General features: G+C 46.4%; 1 protein-coding gene across 1 annotated transcript; it reads left to right on the top strand.

Moving 5' to 3' along the window:
- The first annotated feature begins 1,463 nt into the window (after positions 1-1,463).
- PHYH (phytanoyl-CoA 2-hydroxylase) lies at positions 1,464-24,284 on the top strand. Its single transcript, XM_054258464.2, has 9 exons — positions 1,464-1,557; positions 3,100-3,157; positions 6,058-6,168; positions 7,462-7,630; positions 10,720-10,801; positions 13,266-13,447; positions 17,516-17,665; positions 21,142-21,276; positions 23,635-24,284. Exons 1-9 carry the CDS (start codon positions 1,482-1,484, stop codon positions 23,686-23,688), a joined length of 1,017 nt encoding a protein of 338 aa, XP_054114439.1. The 5' UTR covers positions 1,464-1,481; the 3' UTR covers positions 23,689-24,284.
- The last annotated feature ends 973 nt before the right edge of the window (positions 24,285-25,257 follow it).

Here is a 25,257-nt window from a genome sequence, read left to right as displayed (position 1 = left end):
GCCACTCCTGCAGGGTCACCTTCCCGCGCGGGATGCCCAAGTAGGGCAGATGAGGTCGGGAACTCCTGGGGGATCCCGGGGCCTTCAGTTAGCCTGAGACCCTGGGGCGGGCGAAATCCTGGAGAATGCGGGAGGGACCCCTAGGGCGGCCAGCGTTCTCCCCGCCTGCGCAAACTGCAAGGAGCTGGGGATGCTGGCTGCCAGCCTTTCTCCTGGACTGCGACATTATCACCAAATTATATAAAGACGTCATGCAAGAAGTGATAACATGTGCTGCGACGTTCTGGAAGTAACTCTTGAAGCTAAAAAAAAAAAAAAAAAAAAAAAAGCAATGAAAAAAATCAAGAGTAAAGAGACAGTGAGATGCCATGTCAATATCTGTAGTTATGGAATAGAAAAGAAATGTTACAAAGTGCTCTGCAAGTTCTATAAGAAATTTACACCATACTGGCCTTTGTGCATCAGACAATTACTTCATTCATTTTTTTAAATGACCAAACTTATTCTAATATTTTGGGTTGGAATCCCACTAAATGAAATACCCCTTTTGAATGGCACATATGTCTTTTAGAGATGAATCTCAACATTTTTATTTTTATTTTTATTTTATTGAGACAGAATCTTGCTCTTTCGCCAGGCTGGAGTGCAGTGGTGAGATCTCGGCTCACTGCAACCTCTGACTCCCTGGTTCAAGCAATTATCCTTCCTCAGCCTCCCGAGTACCTGGGATTACAGGCACGCGCCACCACACCCAGCTGATTTATAAATTTTTAGTAGAGACGGGTTTCACCATGTTGGCCTGGATGGGCCCTATCTTCTGACCTCAGGCGATCTCGCACCTGGCTAAAAAGCTTTTTGTTTAAATAGGAGTTTTTATTCTTTCAGCTGTCAGTGGAAGGAGCAGTTACTTGGGTTGATATAGATGCAAGCCGTAACGTTAGGAGTGTGGGCCGAGGTACCCGCCCAGCCACTTGCTACTGGATGCCCTTGGGCTGGTCACTGGGCCCCGAGCCTCAGTGCGGAGGAGCTGGTGATAGAATAGTAACAGGGTGCGGGGCAGGGGCAATGACTCACGCCTGTAGTCCCAGCACTTTGGGAGGTCGAGGCGGGAGGCGGGGAGGAGTCTGACAGCCACCTGGGCAACATAGCGAGACCCCATCTCTACAAAAAATAAAAAATTAGCCCAAGAGTTCAAGGCTGCTGTGCGCTACGATGGCGCACAGCACTCCAACCTGGGCAACAGAGCAAGTCCTTGTCTCTTTTAGAATACGAAGAAAGAAAAGAAAGGAAGGAAGGATCATAGTGCCCCGCGAGGTTGCCCAGCGCGCAGACCCTGGCGGCAGAGGGTGTCCCCGCAGCGCTGCCCGCCAGACCCCGCCCCGAATCCCGCCCGCGTCCTGCCCGGGCCGCGCCTGGAGGCGGAGCCACCCGCGGAGCTAAATCGGGCAAAGGCCGGGCTGACGGGTCCCTGCGCCGCCGTCATGGAGCAGTCCCGCGCCGCCTCCCGCCTGCGGATCGTGCTGGGCCACCTCGGTAGCCCCTCGGCCCTGAACATCGAATCCTTTGCGCTGCGCGGGGCTCGGGCTGGACTTGGCTCCGGCGCCTGCGTGGTGGCCCCGGCCCGGGTGGAGGAAAGCCACCGGGGAGTAGGCATCCCGGCCCCGGGGCCTCCTCAACGCCGGGTCCCCGCTTGGGTCCCGGCTCCGGGAAGAGCGGGGAGGAGGCTGGGTCCTAGGAGGACACGCGCGGCCGCCGTGGGCTCGGGGCTGGTGCCGCGTCGCGCTGCCCTCCGGATTCCTGGGGGCCTCTGCTCCTCGCTTTGTGGAGACCGAGCGGTAGGAAGGTCGTTTCAGCTGCCTGAGACCTTGTGGGCTCGGCCGCGCGTGACCCTCGCCGCTGCCCGGAGACCCAGCGATGTCCAGGCTCACGGTGCAGAGGCGCGCAGGGCTGCCGGGAGGGAGCCGGGGCCGGCGGGACGGGGCCCTCCAGGCAGGAGCTGTCGGCCTCCCGGGTTGCGTTCCCTTACCTCCCTCCTGGACTATGGCCTTGTCACCGAGTTATATAAAAACACTATTAAGGGTTTGAGGTCCCGCGCGGGGGCACGTGCCACGCCTGTAGTCCCGGCGCTTCGTCAGGCCGGCCAAGGCCAGGAGTTCAAGGTTACAGTGAGCCGTGGTGGCCAGTGCACTCCGAAACAGAGAGAAACAGACAGAACCAAAGGGTTCCATGTTGCTCGATGAGAGTGACATTCCAAAAGTAACGGATTAAGCTAAAGAAACAAGGCGATCCTGTCAACAATCTGCAGTTACTGGATAGAAAAGAGATCTTTAAAAGGAATTTCTAGGGTTTTGCTTTTTTGTTTTTTTGTGTTTTTGAAACAGGATCTCACTGTCACCCAGGCTGGAGTGCAGTGGTGGTGGGATCTCTGCTCAATCCTGGGCTCAAGCGATCTTCCCACCTCAGCCTCCCAAGGAGCTGGGACTGCAGGGTGGCTCCACGACGCCTGGCTCATTGCTATTATTATTTTTTTTGTTTTTTGAGATGGAGTCTTGCTCTATCTCCAGGCTCACTGCAATCTCTGCTCACTGCAACCTCCGCCTCCCCTGCCTCAGCCTCCTGAGTGTAATTTGTTTTATTTACTTATTTTCTGAGATGGAGTCTCTCCCTGTCTCCCCGGCTGGAGTGCAGTGTCGCAATTGGCTCACTGCAACCTCTGCCTCTCTGGTTCAAGCAGTTCTCCTATCTTAGCCTCCTGAGTAGCTGGGTCTACCGACATACGCTACCAGGCCTAATGTTTTTATTTTTAGGAGAGACGGGGTTTCACTATGTTGGTCAGGCTGGCCTCAAACTCCTGACCTCAGGTGATCCACCCACCTCGGCCTCCCCAAATGCTGGTATTACCAGCTTGAGCCACCGCACCTGACCTAATCTGTATTTTTAGTAGAGACAGGGTTTCACTATTTTGGCCAGGCTGGTCTTCAACTCTTGAGCGCAAGTGATCCACTCACCCGGGTCTCCAAAACTGCTAGGATTACAGGCGTGACCCACCGCGCCTGGCCTTCTGCGTTTTACTTTACTTGCCTTAATTCACATCCTAGGTAGGTCATCCCACTTCAGGGACTGTTTCCTCTGCCAGTTTCCATCCTCAACAATTCCAGTAAGTAGGTTGACTTTTAATTTTGAAATGTGTATGTAAAAGCTTCTTGAGTGGTAATGAAGATATACTATATAATATGTTGCCTGCTTAGAATTTTATTTTTTTAATTTTTTTTGTTTTTTATTTTATTATTATTATTTTTTTGAGATGGAGTTTCGCTCTGGTTGCCCAGGCTAGAGTGCAATGGCACACCTTGGCTCATCACAACCTCTGCCTCCTGGTTTCAAGCGATTCTCCTGCCTCAGCCGCCCTAATAGCTGGGATTAGAGGCATGGCCACCATGCCTGGCTAATTTTATATTTTTAGTAGAGACAGGGTTTCTCCATGTTGGTCAGGCTTGTCTCAAACTCCCGACCTCAGGTGATCCACCTGTCTCGGCCTCCCAAAGTGCTGGGATTACAGGTGTGAGCCACCACGCCCGGCCCTAGAATTTGATTATATAAATCCTCTGTTTCCAGGACTCATTCTAATTAGTACAGTTGTGGAAAATTTTGAAGACTGATTCTCTATATGTATTTTAAGAAGGAAAAATACCAGAAAATACATAATCCAACATCTATTTATTTATTTAAATAGAGGTGGGCCCTTCCTATGTTGCCCAGGCTGGTCAAGAACTCCTGAGCTGGGCGTAGTGGCTCATGCCTGTAATCCAAGCACTTTGGAGGCCAAGGCAGGCGGATCACCTGAGGTCGGGAGTTCAAGACTAGCCTGACCAACATGGTGAAACCCCGTCTTTAAAAAAAAAAAAAGAACTCCTGGGCTAAAAAGCAATCCTCCTACCTTGGCTGCCCAAACTGCTAGGATCACAGGTGTGAGCCATCACGCCCAGCCTTATAATCTGACTTTTAAAAATTCAGTTATTATGTATCACACTTAAATTAACTTGTGGCTGGGTGCTGTGGCTCATGCCTGTAATCCCAGCACTTTGGGAGGCCGAGCCAGGCAGATCACTTGAGGTCAGGAGTTTGAGACCAGCCTGGTCAACATCGCAAAACCCCATTTCTTCAAAAATACAAAAAGTAGCTGGGCGAGGTGGTGTGCGCCTGTAATCTCAGTTACTCAGGAGGCAGAAATGGAAGAATCACTTGAACCTGGAAGGTCGAGGTTATAGTGAGCTGAGATCATGCCACTGCACTCCAGCCTAGGTGACAGAGCCAGACTCCATCTCAAAAAAAAAAAAAATTAGCTTATAATTTGGTTATATGGATATTAGCTAGCATATTTGGCTTATCTTAAATCATCTTTAAAGGATGATTTAAAGGGGAGATCTTGACCTTCCTAAATATTCTCAATAGCGATAATTCTAATCTTAAGGAATAGGTTGGGTGGATTTGAGTACATTTATTTGGATTTTGTTACTTTTTGGAGTGAATCAACTGGACAGTTAAAAATATAAAATTTATTGAATTTGTCTTCCATGTGAAAAGTCATATGTATTCATTCATTACAGAAACATCAGAGAAATAGAAGGAGTTAAAAAAAAATCATTCTTAATTCCCTTACTGAAGGCAAGCACTGTTAAAAATTGCTTTGGTGGGCTGGGCGCGGTGGCTCACGCCTGTAATCCCAGCACTTTGGGAGGCCGAGGCGGGTGGATCACGAGGTCAAGAGATAGAGACCATCCTGGTCAACATGGTGAAACCCCGTCTCTACTAAAAATACAAAAATTAGCTGGGCATGGTGGCGCGTGCCTGTAATCCCAGCTACTCAGGAGGCTGAGGCAGGAGAATTGCCTGAACCCAGGAGGCGGAGGTTGCAGTGAGCTGAGATCGCGCTATTGCACTCCAGCCTGGGTAACAAGAGCGAAACTCTGTCTCGGAAAAAAAAAAAAAAAATGCTTTGGTGTCTTTCTTTGCAGGCTTTTCTTTTTTTCATATCTTTTCATGTCTTGGTTTTATATCATTGTAAAAAATGTTTTATTATGGTAAGCATTGTCTATACTATTATATGTTCTTAATTTTTAATGTCTGAATCATATTCACTGAGTGAACATAATGTCAGTAGTTAATTTTTCTTCTATTAATGCACTATTTTTGGTGACTATAGTTAATGTTTTGAACATAAGGCTTAAGTTTTCAAATTATTTCCTTGGTCGTAGAAATGCTGGATTGGGCCAGGCAAGGTGGTTCACACCTGTAATCCCAGCACTTTGGGAGGCTGAGGCAGCTGGATCAATTCAGCTCAGGAGTTTGAGCAGAAGTTTGAGACCACCCTCGCCAAAATGGTGAAACTCTGTCTCTGCTAAAAATACCAAAAGATTAGCCGGACATGGTGGCGGGTGCCTGTAATCCCAACTACTTGGGAGGTAGATACAGCAGAATCACTTGAACTCGGGAGGTGGAGATTACAGTGAGCCAAGACTATGCATTGCACTCCAGCCTGGGCAATAAGAGCAAAACTCTGTCTCAAAAAAAAAAAAAAAAAAGGAATGCTGGATTGAAGAGCATGAACATTTCTTAGGGTTTTTTGTTTGTTTGTGTTTGTTTTTGTTTTTGAGACGGAGTCTCACTCTGTCGCAAACTGGTCTCAAACTCTTGACCTCAGTTGATCCACCCGCCTCAGCCTCCCAAAGTGCTCAGATTATAGGCATGAGCCGCCACACCTGGCCTCATATTTTTTAAACATATTTTATAAAAATATGTATAAAACATATTTTTATGTTGTAAGTAAAAAAACATTTTTTTTGAGACAGGGTATCACTCTGTCACCCAAGCCAAAGTGCAGTGGCACATCCAGTATTTCTTGTAGAGACAGTTTCATCACGTTGCCTGGGCTGGTCTTGAACTCCTGACCTCAAGTGATCCGCTTGCCTCGGCCTTCCAAAGTGCTGGGATTACAGGTGTGAGCCATTGTACACAGCCTGTACTGTAACTTATTTGGGGATTCTTTTTCTCCTTTAGGTATAGTCTGGATAATAATGTTCTCACCCTGGAACAGAGAAAATTTTATGAAGAAAATGGGTATCTTGTAATTAAAAATCTGGTATCTGATGCTGATATTCAACGGTTTCGGTCAGTAACACTATTTGTTATTTTACAAAAGTATGTATTGTGTGCACGTAATGAGAATACGTGGTGGATTCACTCCTGCATGTACAGATTTTTTTAATTATTTGGTTTGTTGGGAAATATTTAAAAGCATGGGCTCAGGTGCCAAACTGGCCTTTTTATTTTTTATAGAGAAAGGGTCTTGCTCTGTTGTGTAGGCTGGAGTGCAGTGGTGCGATCATAGCTCACTGCAGCCTTGAATTCCTGGGCTCAAGCAATCATCCTGCCTTAGCCTCCTGACTAGCTGGGACCACATGTGTTCACCACCACACTTGGCTAATTTTTAATTTGTTTTTAGAGATGGGGGTCTCACTATGCTGCCCAGGCTGGTCTTGAATTCCTGGCCTCACCCTCCTGAGTTGCTGGGATTACAGTTGGGAGCCACCACACCCAGGCTTCAGTGTCAGCTCTGCCACTTAATACCATGTGTCCTGGGGCAGTTTACTCAACATCCCATGCCTCCGATTTCTCATCTGTAAAATGGGGATAGTAATAGTACTTGTCAGGCATGGTGGTTCACACCTGTAATCCCAGCACTTTGAGAGACTGAGGTGGGTGAATCGTTTGAGGTCAGGGGTTCAAGACAAGCCTGGCTAACATAGTGAAATACCATCTCTACTAAAAATTTAACTCCTTTCCACATCCAGCTCTAAGAGTAATAGTTCCTAGGCTCAAGTGATCCACCTGCCTAGGCCTCCCAGGGTGCTGGGATTACACGAGTAAGTAATTAAAAAAAAAAAAGTTAGCCGGGAGTGGTGGCAGGTGCCTGTAATCCCAGCTACTGGGAGGCTGAGGCAGGAGAATTGCTTGAACCTGGGAGGCAGAGGTTACAGTGAGTCCAGATCGCACCACTGCACTCCAGCCTGGGCAACTGAGCAAGACTCCATCTCAAGATAATAATAATAATAGTACCTATGTCCTACTGTTGTTAGGACCAAATAAGGTGAAATATACAGAAAGCACTTTGAATAGAGCCCATGGTAAGTGCTACAGAAGTGTTTGCTATTATTATTACAATGTAACCAAATCATAACATTTCCCTACTAGTATGCTAAGCTAAGGAATGATTTAATTCTGGTAGTGGATTCTAACCTGACAATTTCTCCTTGCTTTCACTGGAATTATTCTCCCTCGAGCTGGAGGTCAACTGAGTGCAGAGACACTACCCCTCAAGTCTGCAAAGCTTTCTGAAGAGGAGGGCTGGGCAGGTGCTTCAAGCTAGTGGTAACAACAACATTTGCAAGTTTAATTTTCTAGGAATGAGTTTGAAAAAATCTGCAGAAAGGAGGTGAAACCATTAGGATTAACGGTAATGAGAGACGTGGCCATTTTGAAATCAGAATATGCTCACAGTGAGAAGACGGTCACAAAGGTCCAGGATTTCCAGGAAGATAAGGAGCTCTTCAGATACTGCACTCTCCCCGAGGTCAGAGACCGCTCTTGCTTTGCTTCCGCTTCACTGCCAGTGCGTATGCCTGCCTGTAAAACCCGCTGATCTGGCCCGGCGCAGTGGCTCACCTGTGTAATCCCAGCACCCTGGGAGGCCTAGGCAGGTGGATCACTTGAGCCTAGGAACCATATCAGTCTTAGAGCTGGATGTGGGAGTAAAGTTAGCAGATTTTATTTTATTTTCCTTTGTTTTGTGGAGATGGCATCCCACTCTGTTGCCCACACTGGAGTGCAGTGGAGATGGCATCCCACTCTGTTGCCCACACTGGAGTGCAGTGGAGATGGCATCCCACTCTGTTGCCCACACTGGAGTGCAGTGGAGATGGCATCCCACTCTGTTGCCCACACTGGAGTGCAGTGGAGATGGCATCCCACTCTGTTGCCCACACTGGAGTGCAGTGGAGATGGCATCCCACTCTGTTGCCCACACTGGAGTGCAGTGGAGATGGCATCCCACTCTGTTGCCCACACTGGAGTGCAGTGGTGTGATCTCGACTCACTACAACCTCTGCCTCCCGGATTCAAATGATTCTCCTGCCTCAGCCTCCCAAGTAGCTGGGTTTACAGGTGCCCACCACCACACCTGGCTAATTTTTGTATTTTTAGTAGATCCAGGGTTTCACCGTGTTGGTTAGGCTGGTCTCGAACTCCTGACCTCAGGTGATCCGACCACCTTGGCCTCCCAAAGTGCTAGGATTACAGGCATGAGCCACTGTGCCCAGCCAATTTCCTATGTTTCTAAAGTGTGAGATCAGTATCTGGTGGTTCATGCCCAGGAGGTTTAAATTATTTTTAATAGCTAGATATTTATTCTAAAATGTATTGGAAACAACTCAACAGTGAACCACACTCATGATTTCAGGAATGTTGTTAATTAGGACAAGATGAAATAAAGGCCAGGCACAGTGGCCCTTTGGGAGGCTGAAGCTGGAGAATCGCTTGAGGCCAGGAGGTCAAGGCCAGCCTGGGCAACATAGTGAGACCACTGTCTCTATTTTCAAAAAAGAAGACAAAAATACACAAAAGGATTAAGTAGAAGAAGTGAGCTAACTGAGGATAGGGAAATAATTGGCTAGATAACAGCACAAAGTATGCCAGAAGTTGTGAGGATGGGTCTTAAAGCGTTGGGATTTAGGAAATCCCAGCCTAGGGGAATGTCAGAAAAGACCAGGCTTTAGGCCGGGTGCGGTGGCTCACGCCTGTAATCCCAGCACTTTGGGAGGCCGAGGCAGGTGGATCATGAGGTCAAGAGATCGAGACCATCCTGGTCAACATGACGAAACCCCATCTCTACTAAAAATACAAAAAATTAGCTGGGCATGGTGGCGCGTGCCTGTAATCCCAGCTACTCAGGAGGCTGAGGAAGGAGAATTGCCTGAACCCAGGAGGCGGAGGTTGCGATGAGCCGAGATCGCGCCATTGCACTCCAGCCTGGGTAACAAGAGCGAAACTTCATCTAAAAAAAAAAAAAAAAAAGACAAGGCTTTGTAAAAAGCAGGTATATGCCTGACTCCTAGGCTTCTGATAACCTTTCAAGGGCTTCAGACTCAAATTGCCAAAATTCCTTATACCCAAGAGCTCAAATAGTGAGGAAGCAGTAGAAAGTGGCTCATTTTTGGTGTCTTTTTTTTTTTTTTTTTTCAGAATCCGAATTTGAATATCATGGTTTTCTTTTTTCTTCTTTTTTCTTTCTTTCTTTTTTTTTTTTTTTTTTGAGACAGAGTCATCCAGGCTGGAGTACAATGGTATGATCCCAGCTCACTGCAACCTCCATCCGCCTCCTGGGTTCAAGTGATTCTCCTCCTTCAACTTCCCAAGTAGTTGGGATTCCAGGCACCTACCACCACACCTGGCTAATTTTTGTATTTTTAGTAGAGATGGAATTTCACCTTGTTGGTCAGACTGGTCTCGAACTCCTGACCTCAAGTGATCCGCCTGCCTCAGCCTCCCAGAGTGCTGGGATTATAGGCGTGAGCCACCATGCATGGCCTCAGTGTTAAGCCCATTCTGCTTTTCCCCGCTTCATTGCTGGGTTCTGTGCACAAGGTGGCAGCAGCCCAGTTTCCAGGCCCCATGAACCAGCTTTTCCTGTCACCATGTATTGTGAAGAAAAGGCCAACATGGGAACACCATGTCACATGTTCCTGTGTTGGCCTTTTCTTCATCATACAGTGTCCCTCGGCGACTCTGCCAAGTCATTGCTGGTTTAACATCTTTCATCTAACCCCTGGGACCTGCTTTGCTTATTCACTCTTCCCCATTTCCTGTCACCACTTGGTTTCCAGATCTCAGTAATGAGTTGTCAAGTGCCACATGTCCCCAACTGCCAAGTGTCCTCCATGCCGCTGTTCTGCTTTCTTCCGGGCTACTCATGACAGCTGTGAATCCTGTGGGGTCATCTATGGTTCTTTGTATGCAGGGGCTCCAACGAGAAAAGAGGAAACTGCCCTCCCACTGAGCAATCCTCTGTGGCTTGGGTGGACAAGAAAGCTATATTGATATGTCGTCAGAACTCCTATCTTTCTTGTAGAAAAAAAATGGTTTCATTCTCATCTAGCTCAGAAAAAGCTCATTTAATTCCATGTTACAGATTTAGAATGATTTCCCGTGGCTGGGTTCATGATGCTTTGTGTCTGTGGTGATGTGAAATACCACTTGGTTCTTTTTTTGAGACAGAGTTTCACTCTTGTGTGGAGTGCAATAGTGTGATCTCGGCTCACCGAAACCTCCGCCTCCTGGGTTCGGGCAATTCTCCTGCCTCAGCCTCCTGGGTAGCTGGGATTACAAGCACGCGCCACCATGCCCAGCTAATTTTTTGTATTTTTAGTAGAGATGGGGGTTTCACCTTGTTGACCAGGATGGTTTTGATCTCTTGACCTCGTGATCCACCCGCCTCGGCCTCCCAAAGTGCTGGGATTACAGGCTTGAGCCACTGCGCCTGGCCCACCACTTGGTTCTTAAACTGTTGCCTTCGTGGTTCTTTTGTGGATAGCTACTGTACTTTGTACCAGTTGCCAATACTTCGGATTTCCCAGGAGGTCTGTTTTTGTTTTTTTGTTTTCTTAGATTCTGAACTATGTGGAGTGCTTCACTGGACCTAATATTATGGCCATGCACACGATGTTGATAAACAAACCTCCAGATGCTGGTAATTGTAAGGGGGAGGCAAGAAAAAACATAATGGTTTCATTAAAATGTGTCAGGTTGGCTGGGTGCAGCGACTCATGCCTGTAATTTCAGCACTGTAGGAGAGTGAGGGAGGAAGATCTCTGAGGCCAGGAGTTTGAGAGTGGCCTGGGCAAAGTAAGACTCTGTCTCTAAAAATAAAATTTAAAAATATCCAGGCGTGGTGGTGCGCACCTGTAGTCCCTTCTACTTGGGAGGCTGAGGTGGGAGGATCGCTTGAGCCCGGGAGTTGAAGGCTGCAATGAACTGTGATTGCATGCACTCTAGCCTGGGTGACAGAGTGAGACCCCGTCTCTAGAAAATAAATAAAATATAACCAAACAAAATAATGAAATAAAATAGTTGGCTCAAGGCTGTAATCCCAGCACTTTGGGAGGCCGAGGAGGGTGGATCACGAGGTCAACAGATCAAGACCATCCTGGTCAACATGGTGAAACCCCGTCTCTACTAAAAATACAAAAAAATAGCTGGGCATGGTGGCGCGTGCCTGTAATCCCAGCTACTCAGGAGGCTGAGGCAGGAGAATTGCCTGAACCCAGGGGGCGGAGGTTGCGGTAAGCCGAGATTGCGCCATTGCACTCCAGCCTGGGAAACGAGTGAAACTCCGTCTCAAAATAAATAAATAAATAAATAAATAATAAAAATAAAATAAAATCGTTGATGTCTAATCATATGTATGACTGTCAAACTTTGGATGAGTAAGTCTTAAAATAACTTCCACTACAACAACAGTGAAATGTGATGATGATTTCAGATGCTAACTGTAGAACTGTTGCTGAATTTTCAGATGACTGGCTCCCCAAAAATGCAGTCTAGCAGACATAACTGTTCATGTATCAAAGCTTTCTGACGTCCGATATCTCTAAGCTTGATCAGCTCTTCTTAGCTGTGATAGTGTGAATTCTTGCATTCCTGATAGGGGGACATTATTATCACTAATACAATTAAAATTGGAACTATGAGTCACAAACTATAGTTGTCTTTTTTTTTTTTTTGGCATGGAGTCTTGCTCTGTTGCCCAGGCTGGAGTACAGTGGTAAGATCTCTGCTCACTGCTACCTCTACCTCCTGGGTTCAAAGGATTCTCCTGCCTCAGCCTTCCAAGTAGCTGGGATTACAGGAATGTGCCACCATGCCTGGCCAATTTTTATTTTTTAATAGAGATGGGGTTTTGCGATATTGTCCAGGCTGGTCTCAATCTGACCTCAGGTGATCCAGCCACCTTGGCCTCCCAAAGTGCTGGGATTACAGGCGTAAGTCACTGCGCCCAGCCTATAGTTGTCTTTAAAATGCCTTGTGCTTGCTAAAATGTAGATTCTAAGACCTCATTGGCAGAGAGACTGATTGAGAAATATAACCCAGGTTTCTGTATTTCAATAACCTTCCCCATGCACCAAGTGGGGCATGGGTGCGCATCTGTGGACCCAGCTAGTCAGGAGGCTAGCGGGGAGGATCATTCGAGCCCAGGAGTCCAAGTCCAGAGATTCTAGTGTAGATCACTCATACTACACTGAGAAATTCCTCTATGCCTGCAGTAGAAATCAGCCATGAGAGACACCCCTATCCTTTCTGCCCTTTTCTTCTTTCTGATCACCAGGAGAGGTTTATGTGATAGAAGGCGGCTTAGCATTACCAGGTCTCTCCCTCCCTGAAGAGATCTGGTGGTCAGGAGCCAGGCTCAGCGAGCAAACCAGGGGAAAATGTCCATGTGGTCATGGGCACTCTGACTGGACATTGGGCATGGAATGACTAGTGTTCTGGGGGGTGAGGACCTCTTGGAGAACTTTTATTGATTTATTTTTGAGATGATTTTTATTGATTTATTTTGAGATGGAGTCTTGCGCTGTTGCCCAGGCTGGAGTGCAGTGGCTCCATCTCTGCTCACTGCAACCTCCACCTCTGAAGTTCAAGGGATTCTCCTGCCTCAGCCTCCTGAGTAGCTATTATTACAAGTGCTGGCCACCACACCCAGCTTTTTTTTTGTATTTTTAATAGAGACGGGATTTAATTGTGTTGGTCAGCATGGTCTTGAACTCCTTACCTCAGATGATCCACTCCCAAAGTGTTGGGATGAAAGGCATGAGCCACTGCACCTGGCTTTTTTTTTTTTTTTTTTTTTTTTTGAGACAGGGTCTCACTCTCTGTTACCCAGGCTGGAAGGCAGTGGTGCAATCACGGCTCACTGCAGCTCAGCCTCCAGGCTCGGGTGATCCTCCCCTCCCACCTCAGCCTCACAATTAGCAGCAACTACAGGTGCGTGCCACCGTGCTCAGCTAATGTTTAGTTTTTTCTGTAGAAACGAGGTCTCACTATGTTTCCCAGGCTGGTCTTGAACTCCTGGGCTCAAGCAATCCATCTGCTTCAGTTACAGGCGTGAGCCACTGCACCCAGCCTCAAGCATCCCTTAATAGTAGGTTTTCTTTCAGGCAAGAAGACGTCCCGCCATCCCCTGCACCAGGACCTGCACTATTTCCCCTTCAGGCCCAGCAATCTCATCGTTTGCGCCTGGACGGCGATGGAGCCCATCGACCGGAACAACGGCTGTCTGGTTGTGCTCCCAGGCACCCACAGGGGCTCCCTGAAGCCTCACGATTACCCCAAGTGGGAGGTAGTCTGCCTGTGGCTGAGTCTTGATCTGTCTCCTTTGCAGTTTCTGTTTCACATCAGTATCCATAAAGGGCTTACATTTCATTTCTGAGCAAAACATTGCACTAAGATTTGCAATGAAGATCAGAGAAAGTTTAAGGATGCCAGAGAAGACATTCATCACAACTATTTTTTGAACACTTTTTTTTTTTGAGACCAGGTCTTGCTCAACTTACTGCAACCTTCACCTCCCGGGTTCAAGCAACCCTCCCTCCTCAGTCTCCCTAGTAGCTGAGGCTATAGGTGTGCACCACCATGCCCGGCTAATTTTTGTATTTTTAGTAGAGATGGGGTTTCTCTATGTTGGCGAGGCTGGTCTCAAACTCCTGACCTCAAGGGATCCATTGACTTGGCCTCCCAAAGTGCTGAGAGTCAAGGCATGAGCCGCTGTACCTGGCCTCAACATGTGTTTGAAAGCCAGCCAAGATGGGGAGCTTGGGTCAGTGCTGTATAGTATCGAAGACTGTAAAGCTCGCTGCAGAGCTGAGACATAAACACGTCAACCCCAGATGTGTGTGGTAGGCCCCAAGTTAGTCTTACTCACTAACTGACGGCCCTCAGAGTACGGAAGGAGAGGTTGTATCCTTGCAAATGCAGAGACCAGCAAAGGATCGGGGGAGGCTGGTGTCTGACCTGAGCTTTGCAGGACAGAGTAGAATGTCCCATGGGGAAGAGTCTACATGGGAAGGCACAAGGTCAAGGGCAAGCCTGAACCTGACCAAAGAACGGGAAGGACCCAGGGAGCTCGAATTCTAGATGGGCTGGGGGTGGGGGCATATTTTGGGGAGTAGCAGAGGAGGTGAGCACAAAAAGGTACGTTAGGACCAGATTAGAAAAGGCCGTTATACTAACAAGTCTGCAGTTTATCTGGGGGGAGAATAGGAACTTTTTAGGAAGATCAAAGAGCTTTTAGTTTAAAGAAAAAGTTGTATTGAGGTATAATTGTGATGTAAATTGTGTTTTGTGTGTATCATTTGATCATTTTTTACGCACACCTGCAAAATCATCACCACAATCAGGACACTCCATCTTTCCCTTCCCTGCTCCACTGAGTTGCTTTCTGTTACTACTGATTAGTTTGCATTTTCCTTTTCTTTCTTTCTTGTTTCTATTTATTTTTTTGAGACGGAGTTTTGCTTGCCCAGGCTGGAGTGCAATGGTGCGATCTCGGCTCACCGCAAACTCCGCCTTCCAGATTTAAGCGATTCTCCTGCCTCAGCCTCTGGAGTGGCTGGGATTACAGGCATGTGCCACCGCACCCAGCTAATTTTGTATTTTTAGTGGAGACGGGGTTTCTCCATGTTGGTCAGGCTGCTCTCGAACTTCCGGCCTTGTAATCCACCTGCCTCTGCCTCCCACAGTGCTGGGATTACAGTACAGGTGTGAGCCACCGCACCCCGCCTAGTTTGCATTTTCTAAAATGTCACAGACGTGGAATCACATAGTATAGATTTTTTTGTTCCCGTCTGGCTTCTTTCACTCAGCGTGGTGACTGTGAGGTTCACTGATGCTGTGTGTATGACGCAGCTCTCGCCCTTCCATTGCTGAGTAGAATTCCATTGCATGGCTGCACCGCGGTTTGTTCATCCATTCAGCTGTCGATGCTTGAAACTGTTCGATGCATTTGAGCTCATGAGTGATGGGGTCAGATGAGCTATTCAAGGACAATAATGTCATGGTCTGGTGCAGGACATATTGGAGGTATAGGAGTCTAGAAGCAAAGAAACCAGAGAGATGACTAGTAACATGTTAGGTCTAAGGTAAAAAGATTCTGTGGGACCCAAGGTGGGAGGATCCCTTGAGCCCAGGAGTTCAAGACTAGCCTGGGGAACATAGTGAGGTCCCACCTCTAAAAATAATAATAATTGGCTGGGCGTGGTGGTGTATGCTTGTAGTCCCAGCTATTCAGGAGGCTGAGGCAGGAGGATCACTTGAGCCAGGAGTTCGAGGCTGCAGTGAGCTATGCTGGTGCCACTGCACTCCAGCCTGGGTGGCAGAGCAAGTTCCTGTATCAAAAGAAAAAGAATGCCAGGTGCGGTGGCTTACTCCTATACTTCCAGCACTTTGGGAGGCTGAGGCGGGTGGATTATCTGAGGTTGGGAGTTCAAGACCAGCCTGACCAACATGGAGAAACCTCGTCTCTACTAAAAATATACAAATTAGCCGGGTGTGGTGGCACATGCCTGTAATCCCAGCTACTAGGGAGGCTGAGGCAGGAGAATCGCTTGAACCCGGGAGGCAGAGGTTACAGTGAGCCAAGATTGTGCCATTGCACTCCAGCCCGGGATACAAGAGTGAAACTCCATCTAAAAAATAAAAAAGGAAGAAAAAAGAAAAGATCTTAGTATCCCATGATGCTGTGAGTGGAATGATCCCCCGTTGTTAAGGCAGGGAGAATGAGTTGTGATTTAATAGGAAGTGAAAAACATAATTTTAAGAACTCCTGTCTCTGCTGGACACAGTGACTCACACCAGTAATCCTAGCACTTTGGGAGGCTCAGGTGGGTGAATCACTTGAGGTAAAGAGTTTGAGACCAGCGTGGCCAACATGCTGAAACTCTGTTTCTGCTAAAAATACAAAAATTATCTAGGCATGGTGGCGTGCTCCTGTAGTCCCAGCTATTGGGAGGCTGAGGTAGGAGAATCACTTGAACCCGGGAGGGGGAGGTTGCAGTGAGCTGAGATTGCACCAGTACACTCCAGCCTGGCCAACAGAGCAAGACACCATCTCAAAAAAAATAATAATAAAAAAAGAATGTCTCAGATTTCTGGCACCGACAATTAGTGTCAAATGAAAATATAGGAGTGTCTGGATCCTGATATAAAACCACTTCATGTGAAACTCATCAGTGAAGCTCAGGTTTAGGTAAAGTTCGGTGCAAGCAACTGCAATGGGCTTTGGCTGACAGAAGGCAAAGGGAACGAGTTGCAGGGCTTCCGGAGCTCGCAGAGGCCCAGATACCCTGCTCAGATGCAGAGTGGGAGGTATGATTAGCTTAGTGTGGGTCACACCTTCACCCTGGCCAGGAGAGCAGGGCTCTGGGTCAGAGTCTCAGCACTGTCTAAGAGGGATGTAGTCATTCCCAAAAGGAACTGGGGATGCTGGCAGGAAGAGGAATGGGCTGCTGACTCAAGGTGCTTCTCATGTCAATTTCTTTAATAAAGACATAACCCCATTACCTAAAGCAGTGACTAATTTGGGAAATAGTTACAAACACACACAGTGTTTTAATTTACTATTCTTTCATTATTCTGGATGTGACATGAGTGCTTTTGAGCTCAAAAAAATTGAGCATTTTCTTCCCCCTGTTTTGGGAAAATAGTTAACTTTCCAGAAACCCTCCTGAATAAGAGATGAAGGATCTTTTTAAAGGTCTAGGTGAGGAGAACACTTACAGATTGAGAATAGAAATGCCTAGGAGATAGCTACATCGGCCACAAAAGCAAAGCTAACCTAGATCTTCATGTACAATGCGGTCACGAAGGGCAGGGGGAAAGTCCAAAAAAATCAGTGACTTTAGTATCAACATGTGACTTCATCTATTATTACTATTATTTTTTGAGACAGGGTTTTGCGCTGTTGCCCAGGCTGAAGGGCAGTGTCCCCCTCCTGGCTCAATCCATCCTCCCACCTCAGCCTCCTGAGTAGCTGGGACCACAGGCTCACGCCACCATGCCCAGCTAATTTTGGCAGTTTTTGTAGAGATGGGGTTTTGCCATGTTGCCCAGGCTGATATTGAACTCCTAAGCATAAGCAATTCTCCCAACTTGGCCTCCCAAAGTGCTGAGATGATAGACATGAGCCACGATGCCTGGCCAACATGTGACTCTTAAAAACCAGATATCTGAGAGGCTTTTATATACTAAAAAAAAAAAAAGTAAACATTTAGATTAGACGTTTAAATTAGAGAATGCTTTTTTAAATGTAGACATTTAAATTAGAAATGCTTTCTCTCCCTGATGAACAATTGACAATGTCTTCAATTATGGTACTCCCTCAAACATAGACTTGGTTTGCTTCTTATTCTAGGGGGGAGTTAACAAAATGTTCCACGGGATCCAGGACTATGAGGAAAATACCGCCCGGGTGCACCTGGTGATGGAGAAGGGAGACACCGTCTTCTTCCATCCTTTGCTCATCCATGGATCTGGTCGGAACAAAACCCAGGGGTTCCGGAAGGTAGGCATTCACATTGCTGCACCTGCTGCAGAGCATGGGTTAGAAATAAAAATTGTATTTATTTAATTCAAATTAATTAAATAAAATTTTAATTTAATTACATTAACATTTTAAAGATTTGAGGCTTTTGGTCGGGTACAGTCACTCACGCCTGTAATCCCAGCACTTTAGGAAGCCGAGGTGGGCAGATCACCAGCTTAGGAGTTCGAGACCAGCCTGACCACATGGTGAAACCCTGTCTCTACTAAAAACACAAAAATTAGCCAGGTGTGGTGGTTCATGCCTGTAGTCCCAACTATTCAGGAGGCTGAGGCAGGGAATCACTTGAACCCGGGAGGTGGAGGTCGCCGTAAGCTGAGATTGTGACACTGCACTCCAGCCTGGATGACAGAGTGAGACTTTGTCTCAAAAACCAAACAAAAAAAAAGTTGAAGCGGAGTCTCATTCTATCGCCAGGCTAGAGTGCAGTGGCAGGATCTCGTCTCACTGTAACCTCCACCTCCTGGGTTCAAGCGATTCCCCTGCCTCAGCCTCCTGAGTAGCTGGGACTACAGGCATGCGCTGCCATGCCCCACTAATTTTTTGTATTTTAGTAGTGATGAGGTTTCACCATGGCCAGGATGGTCTCGATCTCCTGATGTTGTGATCCACCTGCCTCGGCCTCTCAAAGTGCTGGGATTACAGGCGTGAGCCACCGTATCTGGCCATTTGTGGCTTTTAACCAACCTGAACTTTAATCCAGTTTATTTACCAGGAAATAGATTTGCTTACCTTGGGCTTTTGTGTTCTTATCAGTAAGAAGCCAGGTGGCCTCATGATCATGATCAGTATTGACCCAACCTTGTCAATACTGATCTTAAAATCTAGGTGCAGTGGCCCATGCCTGTAATCCCAGCACTTTGGGAGGCTGAGGTGGGAGGATCACTTGGGGCCAAGAGTTCTAGACCAGCCTGGGCAACATGACGAAACTCCACTATTAAAAAAAAAAAAAAAATCACTGTTGTCTCCTCAGGCCATGGGTTAGGGGCCAAGTTTCATCTTCCATTCATTCATATTTCCATCAGCCTCATCAGGGTCAGGATTAGGGTGGGACAAGTTGGGGCACGCTCCCCAGGGGTAAAATTTAAGGGGATGCCAAAAAAATCTCAGCAGTCAGCTGGGCACGGTGGCTCACACCTCTAATCCCAGCACTTTGAGATGCTGAGGTGGGTGGATCACCTGAGGTCGGGAGTTCAAGACCAGCCTGACCAACATGGAGAAACCCCGTCTTTACTAAAAAGACAAAATTGGTCAGTGGGGGTGGTGGCACATGCCTGTAATCCCAGCTACTTGGGAGGCTGAGGCAGGAGACTTGCTTGAACCTGGGAGGCGGAGGTTGCGGTGAGCCGAGATCATGCCATTGCACTCCAGTCTGGGAACAAGAGTGAAACTCCGTCTCAAAAAACAAACAAACAAACCCCGCCGCAAACAGGTTTACTAATATTTTAATGCAAAATTTTTAAAAAATGAAAATTAATGCAAAATACCCAATGTATCGGCTGCGTGCAATGCCAAAAATTTAAATAAAAGCCACTATCAGACGGCACGCTAGCACAACCTTCAGAGCTGTGCAGGGAGGGAGGTGCAGGTACAATAACCCAAATCATGTTGTGAGTTTTAATACATTGACTTGGCAATTTTTTTTTTTTTTTGAGATGGAGCCTTGCTCTTTTGCCCAGGCCTGAGTGCAGCGGTGCAATCTCAGCTCACTGCAACCTCAGCCTCCAGGGTTTAAGCAACTCTTCTGCCTCTGCCTAAGTAGCTGAGATTATAGGCACATGCCACCACACCCGGGTGATTTTTGAATTTTTTAGTAGAGACAGGGTTTCCCCAGGTTGGCCAGTCTGGTCTCGAATTCCTGGCCTCAAGTGACCCTCTCGCCTAGGCCTCCCAAAGTGCTAGGATGACAGATGTGAGCCACTTCGCCTGGACCCATGTTTTTTAATGCCTTTATTTTTAAATGTTTACGATTTATTTATATATTTATTTGAGACAGTGTCTTGCTCTTTTGCCCAGGCTGGAGTGCAGTGGCGTAATCATAGCTCACTGTGGCTTGGAACTCTTGGCTTAAGCCATCCTGTCTTGGCCTCTTGAGTAGCTGGGACTACAGGCACGCACCACCACACGTGGCTAATTTTATTTTTTGTACAGACATGGTCATGCTATTTTGCCCAGGCTGGTCTTGAACTCTTGGCCTCAAGTGATCCTCCTGCCTTGGCTTCCCAGAGTACTGGAATTATAGGCATGATCCACCATGCCTGGGCTTAATGACTTTAATGTTCTGGAAAAATATTGCTATAACTACATAAAGTTAAAGATACAGAGGTGCATATTTTCCCTTTGCTTTGGACTCTGTTCCAGTACTGTATGGCACCAGGGCTTACAGAGGCAATGGAGTCTGTGACTCCACTCCCTAGAAATTTGTTGTTTGGGGCAAAATAGAAAGTCCTTCTGACAAGTGTGATCGCCATAAGATCATTCGCTTGTGACAAAAAAGGTAAGTTTTAATGATTGCTTTGAAGCTTAGCTCTGTTTGTAACTTTTTCTAAAATGGGAAGAACCAAGTAATTTCATCCTTACCCTCAGAAGGAAACAAGAGGCATAATACATGTCAGTGATATTGGCCTTTAAATGTCCTTTTGATTTGAGAGAAGGTGTCTGTATTATTTTCTTTCTGAAGGTATTTTTGGTTCTTTTCATAATCTATTGCCACTGAAATAATGGTCCATCCCAAATTGGACCAGTAACTAACTTTTGAGATAAACTGCCATTGAATGCGGTCCTTTTTAAGACTTTGGGATATCCATTCATTAGGAAAATCAAACGCTAAAAAAAAACTAAAGACCTCTTGCTGTCATAATTCCACTCCCTCTCCCATATATACCCTTCGACAATAAATGTCACGTCTGGTTAACAATCTTTTGAAATTTCTCAGTTAACTTTTAGCTGGAAACAAAAAGAGGCTTAGCTACAAAGAGAGTGACACAGGACACAGTGGACCTGACTTTCCATTTAGAAATCAAACATGGCCGGGCGCGGTGGCTCACGCCTGTAATCCCAGCACTTTGGGAGGCCGAGGCGGGTGGATCACGAGGTCAAGAGATCAAGACCATCCTGGTCAACATGGTGAAACCCCGTCTCTACTAAAAATACAAAAAATTAGCTGGGCACGGTGGCGTGTGCCTGTAATCCCAGCTACTCAGGAAGTTGAGGCAGGAGAATTGCCTGAACCCAGGAGGCGGAGGTTGCAGTGAGCCGAGATCGCGCCATTACACTCCAGCCTGGGTAACAAGACTGAAACTCCATCTCAAAAAAGAAAAAAAAAGGAAATCAAACACGGAGTGAAATAATTGACTTTCTAAAAGAAAGACTCTCTGCTTGGTTGCTGGTATTCATGGGATGTTTTTCTGCAACATTAGTTTGTTCACTTTGCACAGGCAATTTCCTGCCACTTCGCCAGTGCTGACTGCCACTACATCAATGTGAAGGGCACCAGTCAAGAAAACATTGAGAAGGAAGTTGCAGGATTAGCAAACAAACTCTATGGACTTGCAGATTCTGTGGACTTGAAGGTATGTTTGTATATAATAGCAAGGTAAAACTCTAAATGAATACCTCCCATGTTTAGTTTAATTAATCTGTAAGTTATATGTAGAATAACAATACTAACTTCTGCTATGTAATTCTTTGTAAAGTACAAAAGTACATTCATTTTCATTTTCTTTTTTTTTGAGACAGAGTCTTGCTCTGTCACCCAGGTTGGAGTGCAATTATGCGATCTTGGCTCACTACAACCTCTGCCTCTCGGGTTTAAGCAATTCTCCTGCCTCAGCCTCCTGAGTAGCTGGGATTACAGGCTCATGCCACCATGCCTGGCTAATTTTTGTATTCTTAGTAGAGATGGGGTTTCACCGTGTTGGCCAGGCTGGTCTCGAACTCTTGACCTTGTAATCTATCCACCCAGCCTCCCAGAGTGCTGGGATTACAGGCGTGAGCCACTGTGCCTGGCTCATATTCATTTTCTTATTTTCTTCACCAAAACCCAGTGGGGCAGCCAGTGTGCACTCCATGCTGTCAATGACAAGAAAACAAGTCCCTGAGGTTGATCTAAGTTACCTAAGTGACCAAGCTAGATTTCAGAGTCAGGCCAAATTTGAAAATTGCTTTTTCCATCATCCCTTGCTGTTTGCTGAAAAAACAAGAGCCAAGAAATAACATCTAAATTATTTTATTAAGAGCAAAGTGGGAGCCGGGCGCAGTGGCTCACGCCTGTAATCCCAGCACTTTGAGAGGCTGAGGCAGCTGGATCACCTAAGGTCAGGAGTTCAGACCATCTTGACCAACATGGTGAAACCCTGTCTCTTCTAAAAATATAAAAATTAGCTGGGCATGGTGGCACATGCCTGTAATCCCAGCTACTCGGGAGGCTGAGGCAGGAGAATCGCTTGAACCCAGGAGACAGAGGTTGTGGTGAGCCAAGATTGTGCCATTGCACTCCAGTTTGGGCAACAAGAGCAAAAAATTTTGTCTCAAAAAAAAAAAAAAAGAGCAAATGGGGGAAAAAAATAACCACCAAAAAAGCAGTAATCCTGGACACCATGTTCCCTATTATCACCTAATCAGGAGTAGAACACTCAAAATGGCTCAGACAAGTAACATAAGAGTAAGCAGGCCAGGTGTGGTGGCTCACGCCTGTAATCCCAACACTTTGGGAGGTCGAGGTGGGCTGATCACCTGACGTTAGGAGTTTGAGACCGACCTGACCAACACGGTGAAACTGTTTCTACTAAAAATACAAAATTAGCCAAGTGTGGTGGCACACACCTGTAATCCCAGCTAATTGGAAGGCTGAGGCAGAAAAATCTCTTGAACCCAGGAGGTGGAAGTTACAGTGAGCCACGATTGCACCATTGCACTCCAGCCTGGGCAACAAGAGCAAAACTTCATCTCAAAAAAAAAAAAAAAAAAAAAGCAGAAAAATGGCAGGGAACTGTTTGTGCTGTAACCAGACAAGACATTGACCCAGTTATGTTACCTGGCACTAACAAGTATCCTGAATAAAACAGGGCTGACAGCTGGGGGACCCATACTTAATTTAGTTAACTCTCTCTTAGAAGTTGATTAAGTAGGCCAGGAGTGGTGGCTCATGCCTGTAATCCCAGAATTTGGGAGGCTTTGGGAGGCTAAGGCAGACAGATCACTTGAGGCCAGGAGTTCAAGATCAGCCTGGCCAACATAGTGAAACCCTGTCTCTACTAAAAATACAAAAATTAGCCAGGTGTGGTGACACACACCTGTAATTCCAGCTACTGAGGAGGCTGAGACACCAGAACTGCTTGAACCTGGAAGGTGGATGTTGCAGTGAGCCAAGATCATGCCACTGCCCTCCAGCCTGGGCAGTGGAGTAAGACTGTGTCTCAAAAAAAATTTATTTTTAATAGTTGATTAAGGGCCGGGTGCGGTGGCTCACACCTGTAATCCCAGCACTTTGGGAGGCCAAGGAGGGCGGATCATGAGGTCAAGAGATCGAGACCATCCTGGGCAACATGGTGAAACCCCGTCTCTACTAAAAATACAAAAAGATTAGCTGGGCTTGGTGGCGCGCGCCTGTAGTCCCAGCTAATTGGGAGGCTGAGGCAGAAGGATTGCTTGAACCCAGGAGGCGGAGGTTGCAGTGAGCCAAGGTCATGCCACTGCACTCCAGCCTGGTGCCTGGTGATGGAGTGAGATTCTGTCTCAAAAAAAAAAAAAAAAAGTTGATTAAGTAGATTAATTTGAGTTATTTTGTTTACTAATGATTTGCAGGGATTATTTTCCCTATTTAACCTTTCATAAAGGGTAGAAATTGACTTTGTCTTGCGGTGAAATTGAAGGTAAATTGAAGGCAGACTGAAGTGTTCCATAAACTCACTGTTTGGTATTATTTCCAGGATATTTGGATGTTTCGAGCTCGACTCGTGAAAGGAGAAAGAACCAGCCTTTGAAATAGCCCTTTGCTCGGCCGGGTGCGGTGGCTCACGCCTGTAATCCCAGCACTTTGGGAGGCTGAGGCGGGTGGATCACGAGGTCAAGAGATTGAGACCATCCTGGTCAACATGGTGAAACCCTGTCTCTACTAAAAATACAAAAAATTAGCTGGGCACAGTGGCGTGTGCCTGTAATCCCAGCTACTCAGGAGGCTGAGGCAGGAGAATTGCCTGAACCCAGGAGGCAGACGTTGCAGTGAGCCGAGATCGTGCCATTGCACTCTAGCCTGGGTAACAAGACCGATACTCCGTCTCAAAAAAAAAAAAAGGAAATAGCCCTCTGCTATAACTCTTTTAATGGAAAACCAAAGTGTCTAAGGAAAATGTTTCTTAATGAGTTAATGTAATCTTTTCTATCACTTGTTAAAATCAGAAAACATGTATCAGGTACCAAGTGCATAGAGTTAGTTATGCTCTACAGTGGTGTTGCTTTAATGGAAATAAAAACAGTAAAAGTGAAATAAATTAAAAAAAAAGCACAGTAAAAGTGAAATACTACTGTTTTAAGGAAAATTAATTTAGGGTTGCATCCATTAAAGGTGATTGGTGTATCATTTAAGTGTTAAATCAGTGTCTTTCTTTCAATTAGCTCTTTATCCAAGCAGAAGTGAATGATTTGGAGCTCAGGGTGTGTTTTGTATCCTCTTTCTGGTAAACCCACTTCCTACCAATTTTATGTCATAAGAGATTTTTGCCCCCAAAATCTAGTACAATGTATAACACATAAACATTTAGTGAAGGACATACCAAGGGCGTCATGGAGTCCAAATAAAGGCGAATATTCCTGCTCGGACAAGGACTTTCTTCTATGATTTCTTCAACCCAACCATCCCCTTAACGAGCAGGGAGACTTGGTCTTTCTAGTCCTTTACTCTGTTCCTGAAGAATGAAAACAAGGGCCGGGCATGGTGACTCATGCCTGTGATCCCAGAACTTTGGGAGGCTGAGGCCATTGGATCACTTGAGATCAGGAGTTAGAGACCAGCCTGGCCAACATGGTGAAACCCCATCTCTACCAAAAATACAAAAAAATAGCCAAGCATGGTGGCACTATGCCTGTTATCCCAACTATTCAGGAGGCTGATGCAGAAGAATCACTTGAACCTGGGAGGCAGAGGTTGCAGTGAGCCAAGATCACTCCACTGCACTCTAGCCCAGAGGACAGTGAGACCCTCTATCAAAAATACAATTTTTTAAAAAAGTTTTTTGATGGAGATGAAGGTGACTTCATTTGATGTTTTTTTGTTTTTGTTTTGTTTTTTGAGATGGAGTCTGACTCTGTCACCAGGCTGGAGTGCAGTGACCATCTTGGCTTACTGCAACCTCCGCCTCCCAGGTTCAAGCGATTCTTCTGCCTCAGCCTCCCAAGTAGCTAGGACAACAGGCATGTGCCACCATGCCCAGCTAATTTTTATATTTTTAGTAGAGACGGGGTTTCACCATGTTGGCCAGGATGGTCTTGATCTCTTGACTTAGTGATCTGCCCACCTCAGCCTCCCAAAGTGCTGGGATTACAGGCATGAGCCA

Source organism: Callithrix jacchus, chromosome 7, assembly GCF_049354715.1.
Source record: "Callithrix jacchus isolate 240 chromosome 7, calJac240_pri, whole genome shotgun sequence".
Taxonomy (NCBI): Eukaryota; Metazoa; Chordata; class Mammalia; order Primates; family Cebidae; genus Callithrix; species Callithrix jacchus.
The sequence above is the reverse complement of the archived record's forward strand: the minus strand, read 5'-3'. Positions and strand labels throughout refer to the sequence as shown.

Coding starts and splice junctions, on each gene's coding strand:
- PHYH (XM_054258464.2), top strand. CDS start 1,482: ATGGAGCAGTCCCGCGCCGCCTCCCGCCTGCGGATCGTGCTGGGCCAC. Junction 13,448..17,515: donor ACGATTACCCCAAGTGGGAG/GTAGTCTGCCTG, acceptor TTCTTATTCTAG/GGGGGAGTTAACAAAATGTT. Junction 21,277..23,634: donor CAGATTCTGTGGACTTGAAG/GTATGTTTGTAT, acceptor TATTATTTCCAG/GATATTTGGATGTTTCGAGC.